This window comes from Hoplias malabaricus, chromosome 16 (assembly GCF_029633855.1).
Source record: "Hoplias malabaricus isolate fHopMal1 chromosome 16, fHopMal1.hap1, whole genome shotgun sequence".
Lineage (NCBI taxonomy): Eukaryota > Metazoa > Chordata > Actinopteri > Characiformes > Erythrinidae > Hoplias > Hoplias malabaricus.
This window is the reverse complement of record NC_089815.1, coordinates 4,604,058-4,624,093: the sequence shown is the minus strand read 5'-3', so window position 1 is coordinate 4,624,093 and position 20,036 is coordinate 4,604,058. Positions and strand designations below refer to the sequence as shown.

The window sequence follows — 20,036 nt, the reverse complement described above, 5'->3', positions numbered from 1 at the left end:
AATTGAGACTCATGTCTAACGCTTTGCATGAAGCCTTGGAGACTCTGGTGCAGTTACAAAACAGTAACTATCAGTACATTTTTGACGATAGTTTAGTCAGTACAAATTAAATTGTGTGTCAGCATCTGCCAATATTATTGGCCAGCCTTTATATCGGTCAGGCTCTGGTCACTGGTGTTTTTTGTTCCGTTATTAAACATGGTGAAACATGGCTGTGTGGCAGATAGAAAAGTAGAGAACAGAGGTTGAAAATCACTGGAAGATTTACTGAATAAAACAGATTCTGACAAAATTCTTTGAGTTCAGCCCAAACTATTGTATCAGACCAGTGCCAACAATTACAAATCACAATAGCAATAAATTGGTATGTATTTTTTAGTGTAGCCAGAACATCACAATTCATTTCAACAGAACAAAATCTCGAGGACTCTCTGGAAAATTCCCTGACAGTTCTGCACTAGATAATAGAGCAACCAAGCCCCCCCTCCCCTTCTTTGGAAGGACTGGAAAAACAGATACCTGTGTCTGGTGCAGTACCACTCTTGAAAAGCAATGGAACGGTAAATTAGTTTTGACAGGTTAATGTGTTACAAAGTTGTCCAATAAATACATTCTTTGAGGTCTTATTTCAAGCCTAAGTTTCACAAAGTAGACACAACTTATTGAACACGTTGAACTAGTCCTCTCCCCATGTGAACACACTTATTATTTATAGACAATAATTTATGACGAGAATGTCAGAACATGTAATAAATTTTAAAGAGGAGTTATTCCCAGTCTGCAGAACCTTTTGCAGTACTGATTTTTTTTAGCCTCTTGTAAGTGGTTGGTATACTGACACGGTAGAAAACTTATTTAAATAAAAGCCATATCTGTATATATATATATATATATATATATTCCCCAGATATTGCCATGATGAAATTAAATTCTGCATTTCCCCCGAAGGCTAATGTCACTTCGGTTATATACCACACGTACAAATGGTTCATATTTCTCGCAATTAGTTTTCAAACTACATAAATGTGCACTAATCATCCAGCATCACCTCATCACCTTACCTTCCTAATGTTGCCAAGGCTGAATGCCATCAAACCCTCATGGACGTGTTCCAACATCTAGTCTTCAGTCTTCTGAGAAGAGTAAAGGATGCTGCTGCAAATAGAAATCAGATGTGTCAAATTAATACAGAAATTGCGTCTCCATCTTTAAATCTATTTTAAAGTTCTCAACATCAACTGATATACTGACACACAAAAAACATGGGGTCATTGAAGTAGCGGCCCAGTCTAAAAACACTTTAAATCTATCAACAATTGTCCCTACCTAATTACAGATTAAGAAGTTATTTCCAAGACAAATTTACCCTAATGCGTTAAAAGTGTTTTGAGATATAACTCTGCACCTTCACCGTCATTCAGTCGACACAATAAGTCGAAATAAATGAATATGCAATAAGTCCCACACACAAGGGTTTGAAGAGAAATAAAATGGCTGTATTTGGGATGCAGACGTTGCAAATTTGGATTTGAAGCAACAACACTGTACATAAATCTGAATATATTTCTCTACATTTAACCATTTCACAACAAAACATTCTGAAAAAAACTTATCAACCATTAAATAAGGCAAACATTTTAAAGATTATAGAATCCTTTTTTCATCTTAAAATGCCTTTAAATCTTTAAAATGACCATTTTTACTTTTTCCACATTGTATGAATGCAGTAAACGACACCAACGCCATATTTCAGTTTTGTCAGTTAGGCCCGATATGACTTTCATATAGAAGTGATACACATTTAAAAGTAGTCATTTCAGTGAATTAATGTAAATGCTATTTAACACAGGTCATAAATATGACCTCTACAACATAAGGGATTTAACCTGACCCACTTTTTAAAAACGAAATACAAAGCTTATTAATGAGAGGGTCATTTCAATCGTTTATTTTTTAGAAGAAACGGGCAGTGGGAAGCCTCCAGGAGAAAAAAAAAGGGAGCAGCGATTCAGCGGGACACTGAGCCAACTGTGTCCGCCCCTCGGGTGACTTAGCTCGGCTGTGAGGGAGGAGTCACGCCGCTGGAGCTTCTGACGGAGGATTACTACACCGCACATCACCAAATAAGTCGAGGACGCAGATGTAACTGACGGGGACATGTTTGCCTGAAAATGTCGATATTATTGGCCAGCTGGGTTTCTTTTTTTCTCTCGGAGAGTGGGTAAGTTACTGAAAGCTGATAGCAACGGTGCTGTAGCGCTGCCAGCCTGAGGGGAATTCTAACGGTTTTTTTTATATGCGTTAAAAGCATTTTCCTTGTCTTTAGCCGTGTTGTGGTTTATTTACACTTATTAACTCTAGTTTTGAGTGTGTAGTGTCCGGTTAGATGTGTTCTGTTTACCGTTTTAACAAACGCTTTACTGAAAGCTGTTTATAGACAGTACTGAGAAAGTCTAGAAATGAGAAAGAAACGTGAACGTTACTGAGATGTTAATCACGAAAGTCCGAATTCCTCACTTTAGCCTTTTACAAAAACATGTGTTGGATTCTTTTACATTTACAAAACTCAAACAGGTTTATAATACCGTTATTATCATTATCATAATCATAATATTCATTACTTTTTATTAAACATCTTCATAATTTTAATGATATTATTACTGAGGGATTTGCTAGTTACATTGTACTTGCTGTTAAACTGTAATAGCATTATTTATGTTACTTTTGAACCTTTGAGTTTTACCTTATTTTCAACTGTAGCTTTAAGCTTTTGAAACATTTTTAAGCCATTAGAGCTATATTTCTTAAAACTTTAATTTACATTACTTTAATCTTCCTTTGCTTCATTCAAAATCCAACAGGTGAAACACTCCTTATAACGTCATACTGAGTGGGCGGGGCTAAAGCTGCTGTAGGCTGAGTGGGCAGATATTAATACTATCAAATACCTTGGTTTTCATGACACAGCACAAAAGCAACTAGATTAAATACATTTTAGTTTCCATAAATTAACTCTATTTGTAGTTAATATTAATAACGAACATAATACCACAAATTATTCCATGTATTGGGGAAAAAAATGATACACGGACAATTATGCACTCCATGATATTGACTTTTGAAATACTAGCCTCACTGGGCACTGCTGTAAACATTAATGTTGTCGTTATATCAGGCTCAAACATAAATAAAAATAGCTCAAGTCTTTTTTTTTTTTTTGCAGCTGTGTGGGTTGAAAATAGCATACGCTGTGAGTTAATGCACATTCTCTGACTATTCCTGGGCTCTGAGGTTAATAGTGGACAGTCTATTAGGTTAGGGCACAACCTAACACCGTGTGCTCCAGATTTCAAAACATGGGCAATTTGATTAGACTGAGTGATGCCTGCTCTGAAAATTATACACATCACTGTGTTCATATGGTAAATCATGAGGCAGCACATTGAACATAACTGTATTACAGTACGCTCTTGCACTCATTCACTAGACTGTGATGCATGGAGGCATGTACATGGATATGCAGTGCATTAATATATGGTCAATCAATCTGTACATTGTGTTGAAGCCAAGAAAGCATGCAGTATGCACTTAAATGGGCTGGTTTGAGGTTACGTCTTGCTCATGAGCACTTGGCATAGTACTTTCTTCTGACTGAAACACTGCACCCTTATTTCTCCTTTACCTTGTGGTGGTATGGAATAGCAAGGGGAGAGTGGATGGTAATTCAAGTCTCCATCTCAGAAGACCAATGTCATGTCCTTGAGATGTGGTCTCTCTCTCTCTCTCTCTCTCTCTCTCTCATTCTCCCTCTCCCGCTCTATCACTCCGTCTTCGTTCTCCTCAAGATTTCTTTCAAGAGGAGCAGAAGGAGCCTAACTAGACTGCTTCACGCTCAGGGCTTGAAGAGATTTGGAGCTCAGGGCTTTCTAATCTGGAGAACCCACCCCTGCTCTCATTTCTTGGTAAGACTAAGACATTTCTGTCATTATTGACTAACTCTGTTACCATTTGTTTATGGGTTTCATCTGGGATGAATCTCCGAGCTGTAAACTCTGATGTCTTTATAGTTAATTTATGTTTTGATTAATACGACTTCATTACACCTCTTGAAAACCTCAGCTCTTCCCTTGACTTTAGGTTACAGTAACAACTGCAGAGTCGCTGTGAACTCATTTTTCTCAACACTGCTGCCGTAGTCAAGAATTAATTCAGTCTGGTGATGTTTAAAGTACTTTTTCTCTTTTTTAATCTCCTGAGCTCCTGAATCTGTTATTGTTGCTGTATAGTTAGCTTTACGTAATGTGGGTCTTCACGTTTATTTTTAACGTGGTACTTTAAAACTTTACAGTCTGTTTACTATTGTTATTAGAATTAGATCAATGGAAATCTTTTACTCAAATATAATGCATTATATATTTGGTTAACCACTGTATTACTCAAAACCTTATATATTGTAATGTATATTCATATTAAAAATATAATCACAAGTAGTATACCTTTTATTAGTTGTGACCATAAACACTAAGCTATAAACATATAAGTACGAACTTAAACAACTGACACTTATTACTGTAGATTTCTTTATACATGTAGCAGGTGTCTGTTGTTATGAGAGTTTTATGTAGTTTAACTCCTACATAAACACTCATAACAGACATAAACCTATGTAAGTGTTACGATTACATTTTATGAGATACCAGGGTTAGTTCTCAAACTATTATATATATTATAATCATATATATCTTTTATGACTGTATACCGTTAAATCAACATTATGACCTTCTCCTTCTCCTCACTGTCCATTCTCTCAGCTCCACAAAGAGGATCACTTTGTAGTTCTACATCTAAAGGGAGTAGTCCATCTTTGTTAGCCCTCTTTGACTCTGTTCTGTTAGGACCCCTACAGAGCAGGTGTGATTTGGGGCGGTGGATTATTCTCAGAGCTGCAGTGACACTGACGTGGTGGTGGTGTGTTATTGTGTGTTGAGCTGGTATAGAGTGGATCAGATACAGCAGTGCTGCTGGAGTTTTTAAACGCCGTGCCCACTTACTGGACACACCTGCCTTGTAGATGTAAAGTCAGAGACAGTAGCTCATCTATCGCTGCACAGTGTGTGTCAGTCGTCCTCTAGTCCTTCATCAATGGACACAGGACGCTGTCAGTGGGATACTTTTGTTTGGAAAACTATTTTCAATCCAGCAGTGACACTGAGGAGTTAAAAACACTCCAGCAGCGGTGCTGACTGGGCTACAGTCTGTAATTGTAGAACTACAATGTGCATCTTTATGGTCAGTGGAGCTGATAAAATGGACAGTGGGTGTAGAAACAAGGAGGTGGTTTTAATGTTATGGATGAATGATGGGTTTATATTTATATATAATAAATAATAGCCATTCTATTATATTTGAAGCCGTAAGTCAGTAAAGACCTCTAAACCGAATGTTGTGGGCAGCGCAGTTGAGTATAAGTTGAGTTGAAGTGTGAAGGAGGGAATGAATGTAGTCTGTTGCCAGACCCTAGTTTCTCTGAGCAATTCTGTCGTATGATTTGAGCTTCTTTGGACTCTCTTTTCTCTCTGGCTGTGGTTTTTGGAACACGTTCAGCTCGCAGCTGAAAGCTTATCCCTGTGGGGTCTCCCTCTAGTCTCATCCCAGCTCTCCAGCTCCAAAACCAAAAACCTCTGGCTGCCTCCTGTCTGACCACCAGGCCGCACGTTTGATGCTAAATAGGTTCCCCACGAGTCAAAAATTACACTCAATAAATAAAGAAATCAAATAAAATTGTCTGCAAATATTAGCTCCTCAATCTGCCTTCCTGTAGTCTCATGAAGCCGGCTTTTGTGGATTGTAAATAGAAACCTTCGTACTTGCCAAATCAAACTGTGAATCAGATCTGGATGGCAACTCGAGTGCGCTTTACTGACCTTACTGTTAAGATCCAGCGCCGGCATCCAGAGCGGAGCATTCGAGGCTTTGGCCCTGTGCCCTGGCAAAGGCCTGCAAACCGCTTTACACTTTATTACAGCGCCTGGCTTGCTCTACACACAACTTAAAGAGCATGAAAGAGCTCTAAACCTGAGCAGCCTCAGGTATTTCCTTTGGTGTGTGCTTCGAAAAAATCTACAGTTTTTTTTCCTTTCAGAAATACTGAGTGAAAACCTCATGATTTGAAATAAAGTGTTAGGAAATGGTGTAATTCCTGCACAAAACGTGATTAATATGATGTGAATAAATATACTTTATGGACATACACTCCTCCGATGTTTCCTCTGGAATGACAGCTTCTGCTGTTCTGGGAAGGCTTTATACTACATTTTTGAATATTGCTGTAAGCATTTGATGGCATGGATGGAATCCATCTCATACCAAAGGTGGAGCCAGTGCTGGACAGTTTTAAACCCATTTAGCCAGTGCTTGTTATTGGGCATGAGGAGTTCAGTGCAGTGTGTGTGTGTGTGATGGAATGGGCATGATGACCCAAGGTACATGAGTGTGTACACCAACATTCATAAAATGAAAAGTACAGCGTACAATGCTAGTTTCAGGCTGGGACGCCCTTTTTATTGCGAGAATGCTAATGTTATTGGGATGTTAATGAATATTCGTGCTATTCCACTGATGTTAAAGTTGTGACATGTCTAAAATGTATTCCTTTCCAGCACCAGGTTGCCTGCCAGGATGCGATGTTGAAGCAGATCCGAGAGAACTTTGGTGTTTTCTGTTCCAGTGGATAAGGTAAGGCTTTGGAGAGCTGCTTCTACATGAACATAAAAGGCAACTTCTAGCTTCAGTGAAACAGTGCTAATGGAAAACTAATTTTAGTCCTTATTTTTAATCAATTATTAAGTCAGCAACGTGCATTACAATCCCCGAAGGCGCGTGTCGCTGCGCTGCAGGCTTAACATTAATTTCAGTCTTGGACGCTAATGCGTGCCGTTCCCTTGGCCACGGTTCTAAACTGAAAGAGAGATGATGTACTTCTGAAAAGTTCTCCGGGAAAGCCCCAGCTCCGGCCTCCAAACGCGTTCGCTGACAAACAAGGCAAACGTGAAGCATCGTGCCAAAGCATATTTATCTGTGAACTGGAATGCATTTGGTAAGAATTTCCCTTTTCCCTTGGTGTCAGCGTGTGTGCGCCCCTCCACTGACCGCTCAGATGTGGTTTGTCCACTCTGTTCAGAGCCATCACTCTTCTGACCTTGTGAAGAGCGTGGAGCAGTTGGAGGGATCCTGAACTAATTGCCGTTGCCAAATACTTTGGCTAATCCTCATCCTCAGACCAATCCTCTTCTCTCTCTTAAAGGGCCTTTGACCTCAGAAGGTCAGCAGTGCACCGTATGGACAGAGTTGATATCACAGGGCTTGGTCTCACTGAGGGGAAAACCCCCTCACTTTTACTAATATCGCTAGAGACTTTGGCCATACATAGTTCTGGTCAAATAACGTGTTGATTTTCAGAGTGAAAATATATCGGGATAAATAATTATACATATATAATCAAGCATTAAAATCTGCAGAGGTGTATTCTATGTAGAAGGTGTGTTAATAAACAAATTATGTAAATTCTCTGGAAACATTAGCAGGCTACGGTATCGCCCCACCCCCAATATATCCAGAGACCCCTTCTACTGTAAAGAAATTCAGTTGTACTTACATTTAAAATAGATCTCTATAAAAATGAAACAACAAACACAGTGCAGTTCTGTAGAGTAGATCCACGTCAAGCCTTGTGTGGGCTACAGGTGAATAAAATTGTTCAGAGAATTATATAGTGGTTGGGCTTGATGCTATGCAATTGGATTAGCAGTGAAGTCAGAAGCGGTTAAGGCTCTCTGTCTTTGGGTAGTACTCAGTACAACATTTAAAAAAATGTGTGTTGTGTTCTTATTATTTGAGCAACATATTCATAATGATATACCATTGACTTCATGTGTTTTAAGAACATTACAGAGATGTACAATTTGGGATATACACTGGAGGTGTGTCATATTTACCGCAGAGTGGACGGATTTTCCTTTAAGGGGTTTGGTTAATTTTAGTTGTAAATATACTATAAAACAATTTGGGAAATAACCAGAGAAGTATAAATCTACCAACACTGTAATTAAGTACAAATAACTGAGTAAATGTAGTTAGTTAATGTAATAATAGTGACGTCACATTCCTGATTTATGACCCTCCCCTTGCACATTTCTCAGGTCACAGATAATCATTTCTGTTCGTTTCCCGTTAAATTGGTGCTTCTGAATTGCGAGCGCTGCTCCCTCTCTCAGAGGACAGGTTTCAGCTGATACAGAGAGAGTGAGGAGCCTGGAGCAGGCCTCGCAGCCCACCTCCCAGCAGGGGCTCTACATCTCTATTTATTCAGCCTCAACATAAAAAGGAAGACTCGAATCTCAAGCAGAATGAAAGACCAAATCCGAGGAATAGGAGATAATTAGATTTAGCAGATCAAACGATTTAGTCGAGTCCTGCAGTGGCGAATGCCTCGCAGTGTCAAGAGAGTTCCTCTGATCTGATACAGCAGCCTGGCTAACACGCATTAGAGAGCGTTAGGGCTGAACGATGCCGAGGTAATCGTCACATTGTGATATTATACGTGTTTGCAATATCACTACGCTTTCACTTGGATGCACTATTGTTAACATTCATTCATTCACTAATTATCTGTAACCCTTATCCAGTTCAGGGTCGCGGTGGGTCCAGAGCCTACCTGGAATCATTGGGCGCAAGGCAGGAATACACCCTGAAGGGGGCATCAATCCTTCACAAGGCAACACACACTCACACATTTACTCACACACTCACACCTACAGACACTTTTGAGTCTCCAATCCACCTACCAACGTGTGTTTCTGGACCATGGGAGGAAACCGGAGCACCCGGAGGAAACCCACGCAGACACAGGAAAAACACACCACACTCCTCACAGACGGTCACCCGGAGGAAACCCACGCGGACACAGGGAGAACACACCACACTCCTCACAGACAGTCACCCGGAGGAAACCCACGCAGACACAGGAAAAACACACCACACTCCTCACAGACGGTCACCCGGAGGAAACCCACGCGGACACAGGGAGAACACACCACACTCCTCACAGACAGTCACCCGGAGGAAACCCACACAGACACAGAGAGAACACACCACACTCCTCACAGACAGTCACCCGGAGGAAACCCACGCAGACACAGCGAGAACACATCACACTCCTTACAGACAGTCACCCGGAGGAAACCCACGCAGACCCAGGGAGAACACACCACACTCCTCACAGACAGTCACCCGGAGGAAACCCACGCAGACACAGGGAGAACACACCACACTCCTCACAGACAGTCACCCGGAGGAAACCCACGCAGACACAGGGAGAACACACCACACTCCTCACAGACAGTCACCCGGAGGAAACCCACGCAGACACAGGGAGAACACACCACACTCCTCACAGACAGTCACCCGGAGGAAACCCACGCAGACACAGGGAGAACACACCACACTCCTCACAGACAGTCACCCGGAGGAAACCCACGCAGACACAGGGAGAACACACCACACTCCTCACAGACAGTCACCCGGAGGAAACCCACGCAGACACAGGGAGAACACACCACACTCCTCACAGACAGTCACCCGGAGGAAACCCACGCAGACACAGGGAGAACACACCACACTCCTCACAGACAGTCACCCGGAGGAAACCCACGCAGACACAAGGAGAACACACCACACTCCTCACAGACAGTCACCCGGGGGAAACCCACGCAGACACAGGGAGAACACACCAAACACTATTGTTAACAGTGACACAATATTAATTCCACTTGTTACATGGTGTAGTTGTAAGAGTTCAAAGGAGAGAGAGAACAAGGAACAGAGAAAGAAAATGAGGTAGAATAGAGGAAGAATAGTGGTGTTGAGAGAGAGAGAGAGAGAGAGAAGGGGGAATTTTGAATGGAAATGTAATTGGGAGAGGCAGCATATGGTGCTTTTTAGTAAACACACTAAAAGAGAGTAAAGTGGCAGAGGACATGGTCAGAGCAGAGTGACCTCACCCTCTACTCCCAATAAACCACACCTTCCACAGAGAGTAGCCTTCAGTTCTAAAGTTGTAAAAAAATTATACTGTAGTTAAAACGTATTGTACGAGGCAGATGAACTAAGCAGGTGTTCTTTTATCTGGGAGAGTGTGTAAATACGGTGCCTTTTCTGAAGAACCATGACAGAGGAATTACACATTTCAAGCCTCCCAAATGAATCCCAGATGTTTTTAATCTTTTCAAGCGTCTGCTGTCACTCACCACTTACAGTGGAAAACACTCACTCATGAAATAACTCCTCAGCAAGGCCTAGCATCCCTCAGACATGTTCCTCACTCTCCATAACACTGTATCTCCATTACCATATGATTTATAATGCAGGACAGACATGCTCTGAACAGCACAGTCGCTGTTATATCATATCTTAATGTCCTGTCATGTCTATTAAGTTCTGCCTGAGCTAAAGCATGCGCTTTCATGAGAACAATAATACAGAGACAATGGCTCTTTACATTCTTGTTTATTCTGTGTAACACGCCATGCTTTCTCTTTCCCTGAGACATCAGCTTTACCTGAATCCAGAGACCCTCGGTGCCAACCTACAACAAACCTGTTAGTGTATATACACTACCACAGCATATTAAAAATCACACTCTTTGTCTAGGACTTTTATTATGTATTATTGAACATATTAACATAACACACACTTCTGCTCTGGGGGGCTTTTTGTCCTCATACAGGGGTCCAACATCAACCAAAACTACACAATGCTACATTTCTCACATTACTTTTGTTTTATAAAAAATAAAAAACACCAATCTTAATAATTCTGATTGCGAAATACAAATGTCAGTGTATGACAACAAAAGCTGTTTTAGGACAGTTGTTTAAATATTTTTTTTTGCTTCCTCACATCTGACCTGCAAGCCCCACCCAGCCCTCTACCTTGTTCTGTTTTTAACAGCTCCCAAATGAGTTCAAGCTCAAATAAACAAACATTACTCGTTGCTGGTGTTCTCCCTGTGTCTGAATGGGTTTCCTCCGGGTGCTCCAGACTCCTCCCACAGTCCAAAAACATATGTTGTTAGGTGGATGAGAGACTCAAAAGTGTCCGTAGGTGTGAGTGTGTGAGTGAATATGTGAGTGTGTGTCGCCTTGTGAAGAACTGGCGCCCCCTCCAGGGTGTGTTCCTGCCTTGCGCCCAATGATTCCGGGTAGTCTCCGGACCCACCGCGACCCCGAACTGAATAAGCGCTTACAGACAATGAATGAACGAATGAATTCTCATTGCTGGCTTTTAAAGGCATCTCAGCACCAGCCCAAAGGCAGATCTTTTGTTGTTTTCGCGTCTCAGTAAATGCATTTTTTTGGACTTTATTACTTACATGTGGAGCCGCAGCAAGATATCTTACTTTATCTGAGTCAGAGCAGTTTCCAACATCATTTGGGAGTTACTTTGAATCAACAGTTAGAAGGAAAGACAGCTAATCCTCCAGTTCAGCTAGCAGTAAATAATTAACACAAAAAAAAGACATAAAAAGACCAACTAGACGTGTGTCTGCAGAGAACTGAATAGTGCTTTTGGTGCAACACAACGGCTTTAATTCACACGCGTACGTTTCTCATTGCCTGTGTTGTGCCTTTAGAAAGATCTCAGGCAGTTCACACGTAAACAGAGTTAACCATGTTTAAATCAGGACACAAACATCACGTTGGTTAAGACTTCTTTCCTCCAGAATGCAGCTGAGTGTGTGTTTGAGCTGAGTGAAAGCTTGCGTGTCTGTGTGTGTGTTTACACTCGCATGTACAGGGGGATAGTTAATAAACCAGGCCAGAGCTGGTTCAGCAGGGATGTGATCTCCTCACTGACCCTTAAGATCTGTTCTGAAATGAACTGCACATAGTCAGACTGAGCACTTTTGATATGCTCATTGTGTTCTCCAGCTCATGTGCTCATGCTATTCTTCTGCTTTACATTACAAGATGATCAGGTCTGTACATGGTCACATGACCATTGTCCAATCTACCAGCTGCTTTTTTACAGACTTTTGTTTTACAGTAAGACTGAAAGCATGTAAATAGAAATATAACTGTGTTAGGGTCTTCATTAGAAGAACATATGTGTATTAATTGAATTAATGAATTCATTCATCTTCTGTGAAGGCTTCATCATGATCTGGAGCCTATATTATTATTATATTTAGTAAGTGCCATTAAGATTCCAATACCGTATGGATAGTGTTTCTCTAAAACGTCCTGGCTTCTGTTTGGGGTTCTTTGGGTTTCTTAATGGCTCCTTCATTATTTCTTTGATTGTATCCAACCGTCTTGTTATCCTTGTGCTCCTTTAACTTCTACATAACTGTTCCAAACATAACTGCCTTTTCCAATTAACTGGTTCGTCCCATAATGTGTCCAGAACAGTTTGGTTATCTGGGCTGTTAGTGAAAGGTGAAGCTTGATTTGGTCCAAAAACTATTTGTGTTTCCTTAATAGTCCAAGGTATTCTCAGAAGTGTTTTCCAACGCTGAAGTTCAAAATCATCTTCCGCCTTTTACATCCATAAAGAAATACAGAAAAGACCATAGTCTGTGCAGTTCTGATATTTGTTTTGGAGAGACACATCATTACATTTGAAAACCCTTTCCAGTTCCTTCATCCTGGCTCGGCCGAATACCAGTCTTTGTTGTATTTCCTGGCTGCTGGATGCTTAGATGTTGATAATGGATCCAGGCAGGCTAAAGCTATCCACTGCTAACACCTCTTCTCCATTTTTGTCTTCTTCATTCTGAACTGGAGACCTATCCTTTCACTTCAATTTTTAACTTGCCTTCAGTGCACATTGAAGATTGTTGATGCTTCTTCCACCATTCTTGAATCATCCTCAATCACCTTCCTCCAGTCCTGCTTTTCTCGTTGTTTATTCAGTGTATAGTTTGAACAGGTATGGTGACAGAATGCAGACTTGTCTTATTCCTTTGCTGATGTGAAACCTGTCTGGTCATTTTCGTAAGTCGAGGACCCCCTGTATAGAGATTTCCCATGGTCACCACAGTCAAAGGTTTTGTTAAAGACCATGAAACATGACGATTTCCTTCTTAAATTCCTTGGCCTTTTCCATAATACAGCATATATCTGCAATGATATCTCTTGTTTCTCTCTTTTTATATAAATCCTACATGCACATCTGGAAGCTCTCTTTCGAAGTCAGGCTCTAGTCTACATTGAATGATCTTCAGCATAACTTTACGGGCATGTGGTATCAGGGAAATTGTTCAGTAGTTTGTACTGTCCTTCCTGTTTTCTTTCTTTGATATTGGCATATCAACTGACTCCTTCCAATCTGTTGGCCATTTAGTGGTTTTCCAGATTTTTGGCACAATTTGGTCAGCACTGTAACTGGATCTCCTTCACAATCTTGGAATATTTCCCTTGCAATGTTATCGATTCCTGTGGCTTTCGTTTTTTGGCGGCGATCTCGGGCCCTGTCTGACTTCATCTTATACAACAGAAGGTCCTTAGTTGAGTTGTATTTGAGATCAACAAAAATGTCATGGTGACTAACATCTTGTTTGCAGAGGTCTTCTGCATATTCTTTCCATCTTCATTTGATCATCGTTTGGTCAATTATGACCTTTCTATTGGCATCGTTTAGCATAGCAACTCAAGGTTGAGATTTAGTTCTTATCTCACAGATCTTCAGAAAAACAAAACTTCAGTGTCTTTGGCCTATCCTCAATTCTTGTGCAATATTCACCGATTCATCAGTCTTCCTCTGATTTCTATGTCCTTTGCATTCTACCCAGTTTCTTCTCTGATTCTTCCTTGATGATCCCTTTCAGTTCCACCCATAGTTCCTCAGGTTCTTTGCCCGATGTGTCTTGCATCTGAAAGTACTTCCTGATGATTTCCTTGAAGTCAAGTATGTGGTAAGGCGATATGTTCTCCAGGTCATATTTTGGAAGTCTAATGGCTTGATTGCTTTTACTTAGCTTTCTCCTGGAGCTTTCTCCTGGAGCTTAGAAGTTTGTGGTCTCTCCTGCAATCATCTCCATGCCATGTCTTTGCCAATAAAATGGAGCACTTCCATCTCTTGGTGCAGAGAATGTAGCCCACTCGATTCTGTGAATTCCATCTGGTGAGGTGGTGGTGTAAAGGTGTTGCTTTTGTTGCTTAAAGAATGTATTTGTAAAGAAAAATAAATTATACTCCCAAAAGTTTACTATTTATACTTAAAATATGAATATATATAAATCATACCCTTGTACACACAGACCACACGTGATGTTATAATTCTCAGTTTGTTAAATCCAGTAAACAGTGATTATACATGAAACTGTGGCGTGTGTTTTACTGTTGATTTTTTTTTCATGTGAGTTACTGAACTTCATCATGTTTTACACAAATAAACCACATTCACAGACACATGCACTTGTGAAGCTTATTAACAGACGGAGAAGCACGTGTTCTTTCTGTTTTTGGAGATGGCGGTTTCGGAGGTGTGAGCCACACTAACGGTTGCTCGTTTTCTTCACTGAGAGGCTACATTTTGTGCAAAACTTCACAGATTTTGGGGCGTGCAGAATAATTAAAAATGATAGTCATTTTTAAAATGAGAAATTATAATTTACATTCGTTGAGTTTCTTCTTCATCCATTTGTTCTTTCAGTGTAGACCTCATCCACTGCAGCTTATTAACTAACTGTCAATATTCAGTAGTTCCCTAACGACAACAGAAACATTTTCACGGCTGTTTCTAAAGTGTCTTTCAATTTGAACACATATTTATTAAATTATGTATTAATGACACAGTTTAAGAGAGTGTTATGGACCAGTAATTGTCCTCCATTTTGTGTTCTCCTGCCAGTGTGGAAGCAACAGTCTACAAATATGCCTTCACAAGTCTACAATTATTAAAAAAAAACACTGTACAAGGATTTAATTAATTTAGCTAATGTTATCTACTTGTCTTCAACTGATATTCAAGTTTCCTTGGCCTCCTTCTACTATTAGTTTCAAACCAGAAGCAAAATAATGTAACATAATTACCATTTACTTTATTTGTAATGCACTGCTTAATTGTCTCAAATCTCCATTCCTTTGCAAAGCTCTCCAACCACACCCTGCTGAACTTCGATGCAGTTGGTTGGCCTTATTAATGCTATCTAATGTGTTGCCCTGGTAACGGAGGAGATGAGAGGGAAGGTGTGAAAGCCACTGAAACAGAAGCTGTTGTTTCTTCTCCTTTCTTGCCAATGTACTATTGTTTTGGTTTGAACTAGCGAGCAAAGCAGCATCCACCCTGGCAGCGAACGTTAATACAGCCCAATATAACCCACTGTTTTCATCTGACATTTTCAATTATTTTTAGAGCGCAGTAAATTCATACATTCATACATTCCTGCTGATCCTCAGAACAATAATTACTGTGAAACAATGGAGCGTCTACAAGACTGTGTGTGGGATGTTGCTGTGTTTTTACATGGCGTGGAGCTGGTTGAGTAGAAAATGACATATTGCATTGTGGGCTCTGTTGGCACGAGCTGCTGGTTATGTAAGTGCAGGACAGCTCACAGTTGGGTGAACTTGTCGTGCTCATTGAAGGATGCTATTGTAAAACAGGGTTTGGTTTCATGCTGCAGAGGAGAGAGAGAGAGAGAGAGCGCGACTCATCAACTTTCACGCACAAACCGGATCTCTGCTTCCTACTTCTGTGATGAAGTTCTGTTTCATTTTTAGCCGTCGTCTTTTGGAAGTGCTCCATTCATAGGCCTGGCGTACTGGTTCAGACAAAGATCTAATTAAAAAACTTTAACTTTCCTTTAATTCCCGCTCCGGGTGACTGTCTGTGAGGAGTGTGGTGTGTTCTCTCTGTGTCTGCGTGGGTTTCCTCCGGGTGACTGTCTGTGAGGAGTGTGGTGTGTTCTCCCTGTGTCTGCGTGGGTTTCCTCCGGGTGACTGTCTGTGAGGAGTGTGGTGTGTTCTCTCTGCGTCTGCGTGGGTTTCCTCCGGGTGACTGTCTGTGAGGAGTGTGGTGTGTTCTCTCTGTGTCTGCATGGGTTTCCTCCGGGTGACTGTCTGTGAGGAGTGTGGTGTGTTCTCCCTGTGTCTGCATGGGTTTCCTCCGGGTGACTGTCTGTGAGGAGTGTGGTGTGTTCTCCCTGTGTCTGCGTGGGTTTACTCCGGGTGCTCTGGTTTCCTCCCACAGTCCAAAAACACACATTGGTAGGTGGATTGGCGACTCAAAAGTGACCTTAGGTGTGAGTGTGTGAAAGATTGTGTGAGTGTGTGTTGCCCTGTGAAGGACTGGCGCCCCCTCCAGGGTGTATTCCTGCCTTGTGCCCAATGATTCCAGGTAGGCTCTGGACTCACCGTGACCCTGAATTGGATAAACGGTTATTGAATTGGATAACTTTCCTTTAAGTGTTGTCTATCAGCTAAGACATGTTTGTTCTTTTCTTCTTCAGACTTTTCTTCTTTGCTATGGCTCTACAACTAAAGTTCTGGAGTATGGAGCAATCGCTTATATATAAGTGCTAGTCACATGAGATAATTCAAATTGCTTTGTAGTTTCTAAATGATCCTGTTTGTGCTTCATAGGGCTGGTCTCTCACGTGGGGATGGCAATGTTGAAAATAGATTTTGAAACAGAAACTCTGACACATCCAGGCCAGTAGGTGTCAACATAATATATGTTTTACGAAGGAGATTAGTGCAGAAAATGACTGATTTCTCCTTTAGGCTGGTCATTTGTTGTATTCTGAATATACTGTTTTCTATATGTTCATTAATTAATGTAGGGTTTGTTTGTACTAAACATATTAAATAATGAATGATATTATGTGTTTAATTAATTCCTCTCCTTTGTGTAACTGTAGGAGCAGCATTGGGATTACTTGTAATTACCTTGATTATTCACTCCACTCAAACACATGAAGCAGCTTTAGTGAAAAAAGTGTTTTGGCACTGAAAGGGAAAATCATAAAAACAAGAACAGGAAATAAAAAAAAGAATTAAAAACTTAAAAAAACAATGATATGACTTAAAAAACGAAAATGATAAATAAAAACATACATTCATTCATTCATTATCTGTAACCCTTATCCAGTTCAGGGTCGCGGTGGGTCGCCTACCTGGAATAATTGGGCGCAAGGTGGGAATACATCCTGGAGGGGGTGCCAGTCCTTCACAGGGCAACACAGACACACACACACACACATTCACTCAGACACTCACACCTACGGACACTTTTGAGTCGCCAATCCACCTACCAACGTGTGTTTTTGGACTGTGGGAGGAAACCGGAGCACCCGGATGAAACCCACCCGGAGAACACACCACACTCCTCACAGACAGTCACCCGGAGGAAACCCACGCAGACACAGAAAGAACACACCACACTCCTCACAGACAGTCACCCGGAGGAAACCCACGCAGACACAGAGACAACACACCACACTCCTCACAGACAGTCACCCGGCGGAAACCCACGCAGACACAGAAAGAACACACCACACTCCTCACAGACAGTCACCCGGAGGAAACCCACGCAGACACAGGGAGAACACACCAACTCCTCACAGACGCGGGAATCAAACCCACAACCTCCAGGCCCCTGGAGCTGTGTGACTGCGACACTACCTGCTGTGCCACCGTGCCGCCCATAAAAACATACAGAAAAAATATTAAAAACAAGGCTGTCTTCTTGCTGCAGATGGGGTGCTGTTTCTACAAAAAATAAAAATAAAAATCTCTGCAGAAAATTCCTGCAATGCAAACAAAAAAAGATAACAAGCTAACCGCTAAAGCTAGCATGGGAGTTGAATGCTGCAGCAGTAATAGTTTCTGCTGCATTATTTAAGGTGGAATTCTAACTGAGATATTGGACACCAGTCGTTTTATTTCAGCTCTCAAGTTATGCTTATGTTGTTTGAAAGAGGAGAAAATACCATAAAGTGGGATTTCTTATGGCAGCCATATTTGTTGAAGCTTTCTTTACTCAAAATCCCATAATGCCTTTCATGTTAGTGTTAGCAGTTAGCTTGCTGAGTTCTTTGTATTAAAGCAGTTTTCTGCACAGACGTGTTTTTTTGACAGGGAGAAACAACACCTCATTTGTGCAGCAAAAAGGAAGCCTTTCTTTTTAATATTTTCACTGTTCTTTTGTGTGTGTGTTTGTTTTCATCTATCACTGCTTATATTTTACATGGAAGCCTTTTCTTAATGTGGTTTTCCCCTTTAAGGCCACTGTAAAACACACTTACTTCATCTGAATTAATGAACACCGTGTTATGTTCTCTTTTCCACAGGATTTGGATCCACAAAAAGAAGATGAGAGTGTTCATTTTCTGACGATGTATTAGTGGACAAAGTGTTTGCAGAAACGATTTTACCGAATCCGGCCCATTGTTTGGGTTTTAGAAGAAGAAAAATAGTAATAAGAAGAAGGTGGTTAGAATGGGGCGTAAGAAGATCCAGATCACTCGGATCGTTGATGAAAGGAACAGACAGGTAAGAGCAGCCGATCTGACCTCATGGGTTAATAGAGTGCATGACTATAACTCCAGCCTAATGTTGCCAGATTGGTCGCGTTGGTTCCTAGCTGAGAGCACTAAGGACAAACACGGCTCCAGCTCAAATAAACAGACATCACTCACCCTGCCCTCTAAAGACATTTTAACACCACTCAGATGTCTCAGTAGATGTTACCTGTTTTTTGTTTACATGTGTTGATGGCAGTCAGCCACCAGAACGACAGTGAGATCATGGATGTTGGACGATTAGTACTGGGTCATTAGCCAGTGTTCAACGGCTCAGCTCAGCTGCTTCAACGTATCCTATTTTATTTCATGCTTTTTTTGAACATGTAAACATATGCAGGAGGAGCCTAGGCTCATGTGCAGCTGCTTCTAGGCATCCTCATTTGATTTCATGTTTTTCTAATAGAGATTTTAGGTGTTTAAAATGTCCACAACGGTGCACCTTAGTCTTGTGTATAGCTGTATATGTTGCGATGTTTGATTTTTGTTGACTGACCACTCTTTCTGGTAGATGAGGTTGTGAGGAAAACTGTGTGTGTGTGTGTTGTTCTGGGAGGAGACTTAGTGGCCACACACTAGGGCGCTTGTCCTGCGTCTCACTGGACCTGCTGTCCCTGTGGTGTGGTTGCAGTAATTAGAGGAGTCTAGGGCTCTGTATCTCTCGTTAGCCAGCAGAGCCAGTCTGAGGAGTCAGTCTCTCTCTCTCTCTGTCTCTCTCTGTCTCTCTCTCTCTCTCTCTCTCTCTCTCTCTCTAACCCCTGATGGCCATCACTCAAGCCGAAGCCGCAGAGCTAGGCTGGAATCCGCAGTCTGCCCCGTGCTCTAAATATAAACCTCGCACAAGCACAACAAACCATATCTTGTCTGGAACAGTTCTTGTTTGCTACATCATGCACTCAGTGCAAACTGTGCCCTTTTGATTGAAATAATTTGACATTTGCATATTTTATTTAGAGTTTACTTCCATCTCTTCACCTCCTTTTGGGCCTTTTCAGTTGTAAAGCCATACGCCTCAGAATTTAATACTCAACGTCCAAACTGTAGGGCTGTGGACAACATTCTTTGGAGCGTTGGATCATCCTCCATTGCCTTTTGGATGAGTTGGATTGTTTTTTGTGTTCCACAAATAAAACCTTACCAATATATGTAGCAAAATGCAATCAAATATTCACAGAAATGCTCCAACATCTCTTGTAAGACTTTCCTAGAAGCGGATGCTGCTGGAAAACCAGGATAAACCCCATATTAATACCAGCGATTTCAAAAGAAATATATACTGTAGCTTGTCTGTGACATATAAGGACTTTAGTCATAAAAACTAAGAGTATTTTTAAGGTTAGGTGCAAACAATCACCTCGGAGCCTGACTGGAATGAAAGAATGTTCCTCGTGTTCTACAGCAATTGGAGTGGAGAATTCTTGTGTTATGGGCCAAAATCATGTCTTATTCTCAG

The 20,036-nt window shown here is 41.2% G+C and overlaps 1 protein-coding gene across 2 annotated transcripts in view; it reads left to right on the top strand.

Moving 5' to 3' along the window:
• Positions 1 to 1,754: 1,754 nt before the first annotated feature.
• Positions 1,755 to 20,036, top strand: part of LOC136671507 (myocyte-specific enhancer factor 2A-like) — a 30,398-nt gene continuing 12,116 nt past the window's right edge. For both annotated transcript variants that reach the window (XM_066647209.1, XM_066647208.1), the window contains exons 1-4: positions 1,755 to 2,221; positions 3,846 to 3,962; positions 6,660 to 6,735; positions 18,353 to 18,554. In XM_066647209.1, the coding sequence (XP_066503306.1) occupies positions 18,538 to 18,554 (17 nt within the window). In that variant the 5' untranslated portion in view covers positions 1,755 to 2,221; positions 3,846 to 3,962; positions 6,660 to 6,735; positions 18,353 to 18,537. The remainder of the gene's footprint in view (positions 2,222 to 3,845; positions 3,963 to 6,659; positions 6,736 to 18,352; positions 18,555 to 20,036) is intronic.